Below are 13,768 nucleotides of genomic sequence, written 5' to 3'. Positions count from 1 at the left end.
GGGCAGTCCAAATGGAAGTTTGGAATCCCCATCCTCTCGATCTCTTTCCTTCATTTGATAAGCTCTTCTGATTCTTTGTATCAATTTGCTCTTTTGTGCAGCAACTAATCTATAGTTTAATATACATAAATAATAATAATAATAATAATAATAATAATAATAATAATAATAATAATAATAAAAAAAAAAGGAAACCATAACAAGAACTCAAATAGGGACTACGTACAATATATATATATATATATATATATATATATTGTTGCATTATATTGTTGAATCAATCTTTTGTGTATAGTAGGTAGCGAGGTTTAAGGGAATTGGAAACCGCCGCCTCCTCCACCCCCGAGCTCTGCTGTTGCTGTGCCGCCTCTGGGTGGACTGATGGCTATCCAAAGCAGTGAGAGTGTAATGGCAATAAGACCCGACCAGACAAAAACAATAGTTGGCGTCTTCCGTCTCCTTCCCATTAAACCCTTGGCAAAAGGATAGAGGTGTGCCAACACCCAGAAACTGAAAAAAGCTCCTCCAATGAACTTGCTCCATTGAGGAACGGCGCTGTAAATGGTCCTGGAGAATGCGATGACTATTGCGATTATGTTGACCATGGCAATTACGATGGGGGGGATCATAAGTGAGGTCCACTTCACCAAGTATAATTCGGCATAAATGTCTTCGTTCTCATCTCCTGCAGACTTGGAGGTGAGGGTGAAGGAGATCTCGATCCCAGCGATGACTTTGAGGAGGCCCTGGATGACAGCAGCAAGGTGAGCGCTGGTGCCTGAAATGAGCCAAAACTGTTCGTTCCTCCACCATTCCTCCAGGCCGACGCCGGACCACCTGACTTCCAGGAGGGCCAATGAGATGAGGCAGATGGTTATGGTTAATAGGTAGAGGAGGAAGGCGATATTGAGGTTTTTGACAATGAAATGGCCGGAGATGAGGGAGAGCGCTGGGAGGAAGCAGTAGACGAGGAGGCAAATGGAGGTGAAGGGGTAGATGCCAACGTTGAGGTAAGCTAGGCGCTGGAGGAATTTGAGGCGACGGGAGGCTAAGAAGGCATTGTTTCTAGAAAAGAAGATTTCAACAGAACCGGTGGCCCATCGGAGGACCTGATGGAGGCGATCGGTGAGATTGATGGGGGCTGAACCACGGAATGCATCTCTCTTGGTGATGCAATAGACAGAGCGCCATCCACGGTTATGCATGCGATATCCAGTGACCACATCTTCTGTCACCGAACCATAAATCCAACCCACTCGTTCACCCCACTCGGTCTTGTCTTCGTACCTGCCATGCATGCATGCATGATATATATATATATATATATATATATATATATATATATATATATATATATATATATTAATTAGCTAGTGTATGTGCCTAGCTACTATATATACAGTATGCATGTATGCATAATTATATTACCAACAAGATATGACAGAGACAGCTTCTGCCACAGTGGCTGCATCAAGTGGTTCGCGTGGGACTCTGAGGATACCGGGAGGTCGCCCATACTTGACAGCAGGGTGATCCGCAATGGGGCGCCCGTGGAATTCCGCTATGGGTATGGATTCTGCCAACATAGTAGAGTTCCCGAAACGCTTGGGCAAGAGATTTACATCTAGGTCAGGGTCAAAGTCGGTGGTGTTTAGAGGCTGGGCATCCGCACCTTTCTGGGGGTTGATGTCAGCTTGTGGGGGATCAAACCCATACAGTGCAAATCGTCTAAACATGGTTCCTGTACCCACGTATACAGGGCCCTGCAGTATATATGTATAGTATTAGATAATACATACATACATACATACAACATTTTAATTTGGAATTCATCAAGAACATATTGGCCATAATATATATAATACAATATAAAGCTAGCTAGCTAGCAGATGATGATGAGAGCTTAGATATATACATACCTGGATGCCATCAAGTGCACGCATATTGCCATCAAAAAACACGGTATTGTGATTGGCATAACGATCAGAGGGATCTATGCCTTCAAATCTTTGAGGAAACTGAATATAACATATGTCTTCCCCTCCTCTATCCATCATGAAGCACATTCCTTCACGAACAGCTTTGCAGTTGTATATGTAGTGATCGCAGTCGAGGTTGAGCATGAAGGGGCCGTTAGAAAGTACGGCCGAACATCGCACCAGGGCATTCATTGCACCAGCTTTCTTATTGTGTTCATATCCTGGCCGCTTCTCGCGTGACATGTACACAAGCATAGGAAGACGTATGTCTACATCCGAGAAATCCAAAAGTTTATTATCATCCGATCCTCCCAATAGGGGATCGCTGCTGGGGGGCTTCAACATTACCTACAATATATTCATATATATAATTCGATCATAATGCAGGCTAATTAAGCTAGTGATATATACAAGTACACCTAAAGGCCGGCTAGTATGTATAGTACCTGAAGTATCCCTGCATGATCACCCTTAGCGTGGTCACTACTACCAACACTCCATGTTCCTGGCCAGTGGCTACCGTCCGCCATCCAAGTTGCCTTTTTGGCCTTGATTGGTTCCCGAGCTTCAGCGCCGCTCTCTCTCATTTGTTTCAACATCTTCATCTCCTCCCTGGCATTAAATGCATCCGATCTCCTCCTGATTGAATCTGGCAAACTATTTATCCTCACTTTAAATTCATCATACTCCCTCTTAACTCTCCGCCTATCCTTCACAAAGTCTGACCGTTTCTTGCCTTTTGTGGGGTCACCCTTGGAGCTGAAGTAACTTTCGGGATTCCTGGGTTCAATTTCGTGCTTTTTGCAGAATGGCACCCACAGATCAGCGAAGCTGCAAGCCTCTGCCATTGCCTCAAAAGTCAGAAGTGCTCCGCCATCATCCGAAATATAACAAGCCAGTTTCTCCACAGGATAATCAACCGCTAGAATTGATAGGATAGTATTGGCTGTGGTTAGCGGTGGCTCTTTCTCTGGATCAGCCGTGGAAACGAAGAAGTCAACTCCCGGGAGGTCCGACCGCCCAGTAGGGTTGGACGGCGATGGCATATCAAATTTTTCACGCAATACCACTAGATCAGTGCTGCGGTTACAAGGATTGACCTTGGGAATTTGATCCAGGATCCAAGAGAAGGCGAACCATAATTCACATGTAACAGACATTAGCCACAGCCATATTGCTTCATCATTTGGATGTCTTATCCGCCATGTCAAAAAGAAAGCAAGCACAACAAGGCGAACCACAATAAGCAACCTGCATGCATGCATGCATATATCATGTATCATACATAATTAATTTATTATATTATATTATATTAGGCGATCGATCGAGGCAATAGATTAATTAATATACTCGCAGATCGACACCCATGCATGCCAGGAACAATGCAAATTAAATTAATTAAACATACCTGTAAGGGCTGATGATGCTATTTGGTATTGGTAACTTCCGACTTAGTGGTTTCCAAGGTATATCTGCGGATGTATCCAACATGCCTTTCTGCACTCCACCATCATCATCGTACCCATCCATGTCGTCTGGAGGCCAATAGGCGTTACCATACCCGTATGTGCCCTGTGTCTCAAACAGCCATTTATTGTGATCGAAATCTCCATTTTGGTTCCTTTTCATCATAGACATATTCCGACTATCACCTTTGGAACCGTCTGGGCCTGGTAAAGACAGAGCTCCGCTTGAAAAGTCTGGTACATCATCGTCATAATCCCCAACTTTGTACGGTTCCTTGCATCCAGGACATAGACCCGAATCTTTTTGGGCGTCCAAGTAGCAGTCTCTGCAAATTTTAAACCTGAAAAAATAATAATCAGCCCATTATTGTTCTGCTAGCTCAGCTTATTAATTGGTATGCATGGCATGGCATGGCATGGCATTATGTATGTATGTATGCAGGGAGCCTAGCTAGCTAGCTAGATTGTTAGAACGTGCCTGCATTCACAGGGAGCCACATCATTTCCTCTTTCATCTTTCATGATTTTGCCATCACAAGCTGGCATTGCACAGGAAGAGCCCTTGCATCCTGCCATCTGAGGATGGCTTACTTCAGATTCAATCACCTTGTCCATGAGGTGGGCACGGGTGACGCTGTTAAATCCGCCGGTGAAGAGTGAATTGGAGACGTATTGTTCCTCGGCTTTTGCGGCAACAGACGTGTCCATAGGCTGGTTATCGGGAGTGGGAGGAATATGGACGGTGTAGTTCATGTAATCATCAGATAATTCTCCTGACATATCTAGGTCTTCTCTGGAGAGGCTAACATATCGACCGCTGGACGTTCTTCGCGCGAATTTTACAGTTTGTCCGCTTGAACCGCGGTTCCCTTGAGATCCAGAAGAACTCCCAGCTGGGCCGCTTCGCATCCCCTTCTTGGATGGTTGGTTGGACAAGCTTGACATTCTATCTCAACTAAGTGTACATACATACATACAACCTGCACCCGCCCTGCACTTCTTCTAGCTAGCTACTTACCTATTAATAAACTATTATTGACAATTAAAATCTATCCTGCGTAATCTGCCAAATTCAATGCACTGCACCTGCACCTTAATTTGCTGATTATTGTGCTATATATAGCTACTAACCGTTACACACCCACATAAATCAATAAAATTAAAAACGACGGACGTTTTGACATCTATGCATGCAAGAAATTCCAGGTCGCGAACCACTCAACAGCTAGAATCTTGGATGCTAGCTAAGACAAAAGAAATTTGTGGGAAGTTATCCTAACGTAACTAGGTGCTAGACGACATTGAAACAAATTCTCCACTTTGTATGGGAAGCCAATAAAAAGCCTGTGAACCTAATGGATAACGATATACATAATTAAAAGCTAGCATTTTTCTGCGGTGCAGAGGGAGTGAGATTTAGATGGAACAAATAGGTCTTTTAATCTTTAACTAAAAATAGAAATATATGTGATATCTTCCAATAGATTTCCTTTAAATGGCATAATATATATGCACACATACTCATCTAATATAACAGGAATTACAAGATGTTGATCCAATTATTTGTTTATGTTTGGCAAACCTAGCTGAAAAGGTAGCTGAAAGCTGAAAAGTAGCTGAAAACTGAAAAGTTATAAGCTCGAAGCTGAAATCTGAAGAGCTGTTAAGCTAGCTGTTATGCTTAAAAGTGTTTGGTAAAATTAGCTTTTTGATAAGTTGATAAATGTAAAAAGACTAAAAGGACATTTTCATACAATTTAAATAATTTTAAATTTAAATAGGTTTGTTTATATATTAAAATATAAAATAATGAAATCAATATATTTAAATAAAATATAAAGTAAGAACATATATTTGAAAATATATAAAGTAAAAAAATGTTTATAATTCATAAGATTAGTTCATAATGAAATTAATGTTCATACACAAATGTCAAACTGAAATTATCAAACATAATGAAAAGAAAATGTCAAAAGAATTTTAATTGATAGGGATAAAGGATGGGGGTCATTTATTTAAAATAATAAGGATAAAGATAGAAAAAAAGTTAAAAAGCTACTTGCTTATTTTTGAAAAGCTACCCTAAGTAGCGTTTCAAAATAAGCTATTATTTTAAACTACTAGCTTATTTTGAGAACATTATCAAACAGAGCTTATAGCTTATTAGTAGCTTAAAATAAGCTATAAGCTCCTAAATAAGTTCTGCCAAACAGAGTCTAAGGCTATGTTTGGCAAACCTAGCTGAAAAGGTAGCTGAAAGCTGAAAAGTAGCTGAAAACTTAAAAGCTATAAGTTCAAAGCTGAAATCTGAAGAGCTGTTATGCTTAAAAGTGTTTGGTAAAATTAACTTTTTGATAAGCTGATAAATGTAAAAAGACTAAAAAGGACATCTTCATACCATTTAAACAATTTTAAAATTAAATAGGTTTTTTATATATTAAAATATAAAATAATGAAATTAATATATTTAAATAAAATATAAAGTAAGAACATATATTTGAAAATATATAAAGAAAAAAAAATATTTATAATTCATAAGATTAGTTCATACAAAAATTAATGTTCAAATATAAATATCAAACTGAAATTACAACAAAGCATAATGAAAAGAAAATGTCAAAAGGATTTTAATTGAGAGAGGTAAAGGATGTCATTTATTTAAAATAATAGGGATCGAGATGGAAAAAAAGTTAAAAAGCTACTAGCTTATTTTGAAAAGCTACCCCAAGTAGCGTTTCAAAATAAACTCTTATTTTAAGCTACTAGCTTATTTTGAAAACATTACCAAACATAACTTATAATTTATTAGTAGCTTAAAATAAGCTATAAGCTCCTAAATAAGCTTTGCCAAACAGAGTCTAAATACATGGTTAGTAACGGTCGAAATATATATCCCGTTAATTATTTATTAATTTGAGTCTAATATAGTATTGTTTGAATAAAAAAACTCAAATAACTATTTATATTATAATTATACTCAATTTTTAAATAATTGTTTTATTATAAGCATGACTAAATCGAGATTGAATTCATAAATTTAGGACTAAATTTGTGGAAAGGATGTGAATATAAGAAAAGTCAGTTTATTATTATTTTTGTTTTTGTTATGAAAAAAACAAACCCAAATCAGTAAATTGCCCTTAATATTTTATTTTTAAAAATTTGTTGATCACTTTTCACTGATAATTTGATCGATGGATTAAAATTGATCAAAATTGAATAGTTAGAATACTCAATCATTAGTTTTGAAAATTTTGAATTGCAATTAACAAGATCCCACTAATCATAGAACCACAATTAAAATTTACTATAAAATATATAATTGTAGCCTCATTTTTTAAATCATAGATTCAAATTAAAAATACCCAAATAGTTATAGGACAAAAATAGAAATTTTTTCTAATTATATATTACTGATACGTAGTGCTACTCACCATTCTTCATTTCCCCTTAAAAAAATATTATGTGTGCTCTTATTTTATAATCTCACATATAAAATCTTAATATAAATGCTTATATTGAGATTCACATGAAAAATAACTTATTAGCGTCCACCAAATAAAAAAATAAAATTGAGAAAGTAAAATTTAGGAAGACATTACATTATTTACATATAGTAAAAAACTCTTCCCCCACCATCCACATAAATAAATTATTGTGTAAATCATGATCTACATAATGATATGTAGTCATGTAGACCATAATAAAAGTATATTTTTAATATATTAAAAATACATTAATGGTATACTGAATATACATTATATAAAATAATATATTTTTCATCAATATAATGTACATATTTTATTATATTAAAAGTATATTATTTGATAATATAGTCCACGTAATAACGATGGGTCCACCAACGTTGCTTTCACGCACACTCGCTGCACTTGGCAATTGGCATAGCCATGAGCCACCCTCTCCCTCCGCAAAGTACAAACCGACGACCAACTCCGCGCTGTCAAAGATTCCGTCTCTGCCCTCCCTTTCTTCTTACTTTCCCCTTTCCATGCCCTAATTTCCTTTTCTTTTACAGCAAGTCCTAAAACTAATGGTCGCCACTCGCCACCCACTTTTACCCGCACCCCCCCGAATTGAACCCCATCATTTTCCCTCTTCCCCTTTCTTCTCCTCCAATTCAATTTCAATTATTACTATGGGTTGCACCAGCTCCAAGCTCGATGACTTGCCGGCGGTCGCCCTCTGTCGGGAGCGTTGCTCCTTTCTCGACGAAGCCATCCACCAGCGCTACTCCCTCGCCCAGTCTCACATCGCTTATATTCACTCCCTTCAATCTGTTGGTCTCTCTCTCCACCACTTCTTCCGTCTCCATCTCGACCACGATCACGATCACGATCACGATCACGATCACGATCACTCCTCTGCTGGACCTCCTTCTCCCGTTCTCAATCCCCCTTCTCACCGTAAAGCCGACCCCCAACCCTCCGCTTATCCTCCCGACAATAAACCTACCGCTATTCATCACCACCACCACCACTCTGAGAGCTCTGGCTCCCACCTTCGCTTCCACTCCGATTCCGAGGACGAAGATTCCCCTTCTGCCTCTTTGCATCACCTCTCCGACGCCCCCACGCCGCTCCATCCCTACGCGGATCCTAATTCCATCGCCCTTGATGGCACCTATCCGCTTCCTGCTTCCGGTAGATTTATGCACGTCAATTTCATGAGGAACCAATCCACGCCATCTGTTACCTATCAACAACGGCCGATGAGCCCTGACACTGTACGGATGGGTGACTCCTCTTCTACTTCTTCTTACTACCCTTATCCTTATCCCAATACCCCAAACCCAGGCTCTTTCTACAATTACCCCAGTTTTGCCGGTGGTTTCCTTGGTTCCTCGCAGTCGCCGCCTGGACACTACTACAATTACTCATCTCCGCCCACTGTCGGGGCAGGACCATCATCTGCGCCGTCGGCTTCCGAACAACCTCCGCCGCCGCCGCCTCCCCCAACGACATCAGCTTGGGATTTCTTGAACCCCTTTGAGAGTTTTGAGAACTTTTATCGTCCCTACTCGCCAAGCCGGGATTCTAGGGAGGTGAGAGAAGAGGAGGGAATTCCTGATTTGGAAGAAGAGGATTTTGAGCATGAGGTTGTGAAGGAAGTGCACGGAGATCAGAAGTTTGTGGACAGTGCCGGCGCCGGAAGCTATTCCAAGGCTCCCTCAAAGGATGAGGATGACAAGCCAAATGATTCAGAGTCGGTTTACCGGAATAGACCAAGCGTATCTGCGGAGAATGATCCTGTGGAGTATGAGGTGCATGTCGTGGATAAGCAAGTGGTTGACGAGGTGGGGACATCAGGGGATCGGACCCATGTACGAGGGTTCAAGGCTCGTGGTGGTTTCAAGGGGGATTCTGATGTCATGAGGGAGATTCAGGTTCAATTTGAACGAGCATCAGAATCTGGCAGCGAACTGGCTAAGATGCTAGAGGTTGGAAAGCTTCCTTATAACCGCAAACATGCCACATATCAAGGTAAACAATGCTTTTTTTCTCTGTATATAATTAATATCAACTTCTTATTCTAATGCCTCTTTCTTCATGAAAACTTGCATCTTTATGCTGATGGATTTTCTTTAGCCAGTGATTAATTTCGGAAAACTTTACAATTCTGTGGGTTCTAAGTTTTAGTTTATTTTAATTGGCATCATTTAAAATAAACGGGCATATTTTGGGACAGCTTCTTCCAAGATGTTGCACACTTTCACCTCTTCCTTGTCTGCGTTATCATCACAACCTTCTACTTCAAAAAGTGACATGGATGATAAGTCTGATCCTGCTTTGCTAGATATAGAAGGAGAAGTGAGTTCTTTAAGGTCCAAAAATATTTCTTCTACACTGCAGAAGCTTTATCTTTGGGAGAAGAAACTGTATGAAGAAGTTAAGGTATTGTTTCTTGATTATGCCAACTCATGCAGCATTTTAATTTAAATGAATTATAAATATTCATTTTATTAGTATTCCAGTTACTGCTACTTGCAAGGACGTTGGTGTTTCTTTTTTGTTTTATTTTTTTTCACCTTAATGTGTCAGTGGTCCGTGAAAAGTTATCACATTCTTCGTCCTTGATCATTCTAATGGAATGTGTTTTTAGCTCCTAACTTTCCCTCATAAGCACAGTATGCATATCTTGCTCTTTTTGTGTTCTACCTGTCCTGGAAGTTTTTTCCGTGTGTTTGCAAGTCTGGTTGGTGCACTGTTATATGTTTGCATGGTACACAATGTCTTTCCTCTTCTCCATACTAAAGGAGCCACATTTATGCAGGTTGAGGAGAAAATGAGGGTGCTTCATGAGAGGAAAAATCAAAGATTGAAGCGACTAGATGAAAAGGGTGCTGAGGCTCACAGAGTTGATGTGACAAGAACTTTGGTCAGGAGCCTTTCAACAAAAATTAGGATTTCAATTCAAATTGTTGATAAGATCTCTGAGAAGATAAATAAATTGAGGGATGAAGAGTTGTGGCCACAACTAAATGGATTCATACAAGGGTATATCGTTTTCATATGTTCTTAAATGCTTATTCTGTTTTCGCCTCTGTTCTATAAGCTGTTGCTTCTAAATCTAATTGTGAAAAACTCTATTATCTGTATTTGAGCTAATATTTCCTTTGCAATGTGTTTCATGGCTGTTTCTATGGTCATTATATGTTTGCATGTTCTTTGCATTTCAGCATACTGCATATCTCTATATATTGTATTTACATTGAACATTCTTCTTGTCATAAGCTTGAATACTTACGGGCCTTTGCTTTGTGGAAAAGAATTGAGAAGGAATTGAATTTAAATTCCATGGAAAAAAATTACTTGGAATATTGATTCCATTATTTGGTGGGTGGGAAATAAGTTGTTGGAATAATTAGTGTAAAGACTCAAATACCCCTACATAGTAAAGATATGTGAGTGTAATGTTGAAATTGAGGGATTGAAAGACCTGGCGGGTGGAGAATAACAACCACCCGCCAGTTAGGCGGAAGCAGAGTATGAGAGAAACCAGAGAATAATAGAATATATGAATGTATTATAATGAAAGAGTACAATAGGTTATTCTCAATGTACCTGTATATACACTAAACTACCTACCAAATCTACCATAATAGGAATAGGAATCCCTAATAGGAATAGGAAACTAAGTCCACCCTACTAGGAGTTTCCTAATATTCAACATGTAATATAGGAATTTATGTTGTAGCTTTTCTACCAAAAGGTGTGGGAAAAAAAAATACCAAAGGAGATCAAGGAATTCATTTTCCATTGAAATGAATTCTCCATCAACCAGTCAAAGTAAAATATGTTTTTTCTCAAATTTTAGTAACAAATTCTCCTTGGAAAATATTTTCATGTGAACCAAAAATGGCCAGGTTTTTTGCCAGATCGGGTAAAGGTTTTGAACAGGGGTGACTCCATTTGTAGGCAGAGTGGATATGATAGTTGTTTCACTTCATTGCAGTTCGTCTAGTTATTTTGGGAACATGAAGAATACTTTTGATTCCCCTCTGAACATCAATATAGTACCTTTTGTTGCATTTTAATCTTGATTAATTTGTTCAACTCTAGGTTAACCAGAATGTGGAAGTCCATGCTTGAGTGCCATCAGAACCAGTGCCAGGCTATTGTGGAAGCGAAACGATTGGATTCCATTGCATTGCACAAACACTTTAGTGAAGCTCATCTTGAAGCCACTTTACACCTTGAGCATGAGCTTCTTAACTGGATTTTAAGATTCTCTTGTTGGGTAAGTACCCAGAAAGGGTATATCATAGCACTGAATAACTGGCTTATGAAATGCCTCCTTTATGTTCCTGAAGAAACTCCTGATGGAATAGTTCCATTCTCACCTGGTAGGATAGGTGCTCCCCCTGTGTTTGTTATTTGTAATCACTGGTCACAATCATTGGAAAGAGTTTCTGAGAAAGAGGTTGTAGACAGTATGCGAGATTTTGCCACAAACGTCCTTCAGCTCTGGGAACGAGATAAGCTAGAAATGCGCCATAGAGTGATGGCCAATAAGGATATGGAGAGAAAAGTGAAGAACCTTGAGAGGGAAGATCAGAAGATACAGAAAGAGATGCAGGCACTAGAAAAAAGGATGATATTGGTTTCTGGGGAGGAGAATGTACTCTCATTAAATAGGCATGCCATTTACCAGAGTGATACAAGCAAAAATAGTAGCCTTCAGGCTGGTCTACAGCGTATCTTTGAGGCTATGGAGAGATTTAGTGCAAATTGCTTGAAAGTGTATGAGGAGCTGTTGCAGCGAATTGAAGAGGATAATCTTGCGCGAGAGCATGAAAAAGTGTCATAGCCATGCATGCCTTAGCCCTTAAGAAAGAGATTGTGTTACCATTTGTGGGCAGCCCTGCATCTTTGGCGGAAGGTATTGCTGTTTTATTCTGAGATCAAATGGAGTATGTATAGTATGCACTCTCTCTTGCCTTTTCCTCCAATGATATAGCATGTGCTGATAGCAGCTTGATCAATTTCCATTTCCTCCGATCATCAATGATAGAGGGGAACAACACACTTCCATTTCAGCTGCCTGCTTGCCTCAAGACTGATTCGGTCCTCAGGTCTTCTCGATAGTGAGTGGGTTTTGGATATTGACCAGCTAAGCTTTATAAAGTTTCTGGAACCCTGAGGGCTGTTAAGGCTAATGGGGTGGAGTATTAAAGATGGTTGCTCCTGCAATTTGCCCAAGGGTTCAAAATGGGCATGTATTTCTCAAGTGGGAGAAGATGCAGTTCAGTATATGATGATGGATGGTAGAGAGATACTTGGGAGACCAGACCGCCCAGAGTGAGAGTATGAGACTATAGCAAAATACTCCGAGATATGTTGTGCACATTGACACATATGGTTTGCAACTAATTAATTATTAATTATGTATACGATACAATACAATACTTGATAAACACCACCCCTACTGCTGAAATAAATACTAGCGCGCTGGCTGGCTGCGTTAATTTGTGTTTCGGTTTAAGCATATTTGCAATAATAATAATAATAATATCATGTACAAGATTTTACATGAAGCCCCGCCAACAGATTCAGGATACTAAGAAAAGGGCTACACCTCCATCGGTGATGCGCAACGTCGGCTACCTACCTATAACCTACCTATTCCCTGATTCCATCCACCACCACCACCACTATTATCATTTGCTTTTTGCGTTCCATTTATCTTAAACGTCAGTTCAGTTCAGATTAGTAGTATTGGAATCGCAATCATCTTCATCCTCCTGCTAAACACCAACCACAGTACTAAGTAAAAAGACAGCAAAATAATACAAGAATGAACAGAAAGATTATACTGAGAGGGAGGGAGTCTATGGAAGGCACTACCTGGCTTAAGTTAACATGCTATGAACAAATTGCTAAATGAAAAGCAGGAACTAGAGAGAGAGACAGAGAGAAGGCATCCCATACCATGAATGTGGATACTTCTACTCTCATTTTTCAAGCTGCCTTGTTATGTCTTTTCTAGCTTCTTCCAGCGCACCCACCAAATTCTCTGGCTTCTTTCCACCTGCCTGTGCAAAATTAGGTCTGCCGCCCCCTCCTCCACCACACAATTTAGCTATAGGCTTTATTATTTCACCTGCTTTAATTCCAAGATCTACTACTCCCGGGGTTAAAGCAACAACCAGACTGACCTTCTCTTCACTAGGGCATGAGCCTAGGATCACGGCAGCTGGATCTTGTAAGAAATCTACCAAATATTCTGCAGCACTCTTAAGAGAATCTGCATCAATATCTTCCATGCACTCAACTACCATCCTGCAAAACAGACTTCTTGAGGACTGTAACAATATATAAATAATATGAAGTCTGCTTGTTTGTCTGCTATGGTGCTTTATGGCTCTACAGATTGAATGAATGTCACTACTTGGAGAATAAAAACAGACAGACATATCAATGTTTGCTAGTTTTTCATGCCTGTAATATTTCCTATTATTTTGTGTACCTTTGTGAGTTATGGAGGATCAAGGCAAAGGAAAAAGGGGTAAGATTAATTTTAACATAATTGGGTCACTGATCTTTATACTCTGTATAAGAAGCTGGATAGCTAGAGAATATATTTTTTAGCTTGTACTTCTATTGCAACATAGTTACCTAATCTTTTTTGAAGTTCCAACGGTAAATGCCCTGTTAGCAACTGCTGATGCTTTGTAGATAGCAGCTTTTGCACGTGCAGCTGAAACTTCATTTCTTGCAGCGCGTAACTCTCCCATAAGAGCTTCCACCCTGGTTGGAACTTCTTCTGCTTTAACCTTTGGAAAAAAAAAAAAAAAAAAAAAAA

The 13,768-nt window shown here is 39.3% G+C and overlaps 3 protein-coding genes across 3 annotated transcripts; 1 reads left to right on the top strand and 2 right to left on the bottom strand.

The window, feature by feature from the left end:
- Positions 1-308: 308 nt before the first annotated feature.
- LOC116032760 (cellulose synthase-like protein D4) lies at positions 309-4,390 on the bottom strand. Its single transcript, XM_031275472.1, has 6 exons — positions 3,924-4,390; positions 3,388-3,786; positions 2,426-3,230; positions 1,920-2,327; positions 1,429-1,763; positions 309-1,287 (listed from the first exon to the last, which is right to left on the bottom strand). The coding sequence occupies exons 1-6, from the start codon at positions 4,388-4,390 to the stop codon at positions 309-311; spliced, it is 3,393 nt and encodes a 1,130-aa protein (XP_031131332.1).
- Positions 4,391-7,406: 3,016 nt separating this feature from the next.
- Positions 7,407-12,448, top strand: LOC116032009 (nitrate regulatory gene2 protein-like). The gene is made up of 4 exons (XM_031274396.1): positions 7,407-8,946; positions 9,152-9,357; positions 9,737-9,960; positions 11,026-12,448. The coding sequence occupies exons 1-4, from the start codon at positions 7,497-7,499 to the stop codon at positions 11,771-11,773; spliced, it is 2,628 nt and encodes an 875-aa protein (XP_031130256.1). The 5' UTR covers positions 7,407-7,496; the 3' UTR covers positions 11,774-12,448.
- Positions 12,438-13,743, bottom strand: LOC116032011 (alanine--tRNA ligase, chloroplastic/mitochondrial). Its single transcript, XM_031274397.1, has 3 exons — positions 13,582-13,743; positions 12,895-13,245; positions 12,438-12,707 (listed from the first exon to the last, which is right to left on the bottom strand). Exons 1-2 carry the CDS (start codon positions 13,698-13,700, stop codon positions 12,918-12,920), a joined length of 447 nt encoding a protein of 148 aa, XP_031130257.1. The 5' UTR covers positions 13,701-13,743; the 3' UTR covers positions 12,438-12,707; positions 12,895-12,917.
- Between the last annotated feature and the right edge of the window lie 25 nt (positions 13,744-13,768).

Source organism: Ipomoea triloba, chromosome 10, assembly GCF_003576645.1.
Source record: "Ipomoea triloba cultivar NCNSP0323 chromosome 10, ASM357664v1".
NCBI lineage: Eukaryota > Viridiplantae > Streptophyta > Magnoliopsida > Solanales > Convolvulaceae > Ipomoea > Ipomoea triloba.
The sequence above is the reverse complement of the archived record's forward strand: the minus strand, read 5'-3'. Positions and strand labels throughout refer to the sequence as shown.

Coding starts and splice junctions, on each gene's coding strand:
- LOC116032760 (XM_031275472.1), bottom strand. CDS start 4,390: ATGTCAAGCTTGTCCAACCAACCATCCAAGAAGGGGATGCGAAGCGGC. Junction 1,764..1,919: donor GTGCACTTGATGGCATCCAG/GTATGTATATAT, acceptor TATATACTGCAG/GGCCCTGTATACGTGGGTAC. Junction 1,288..1,428: donor GTCTCTGTCATATCTTGTTG/GTAATATAATTA, acceptor CATGCATGGCAG/GTACGAAGACAAGACCGAGT.
- LOC116032009 (XM_031274396.1), top strand. CDS start 7,497: ATGGTCGCCACTCGCCACCCACTTTTACCCGCACCCCCCCGAATTGAA. Junction 8,947..9,151: donor CAAACATGCCACATATCAAG/GTAAACAATGCT, acceptor ATTTTGGGACAG/CTTCTTCCAAGATGTTGCAC. Junction 9,961..11,025: donor CTAAATGGATTCATACAAGG/GTATATCGTTTT, acceptor GTTCAACTCTAG/GTTAACCAGAATGTGGAAGT.
- LOC116032011 (XM_031274397.1), bottom strand. CDS start 13,700: ATGGGAGAGTTACGCGCTGCAAGAAATGAAGTTTCAGCTGCACGTGCA. Junction 13,246..13,581: donor GGAACTTCAAAAAAGATTAG/GTAACTATGTTG, acceptor TCTGTTTTGCAG/GATGGTAGTTGAGTGCATGG.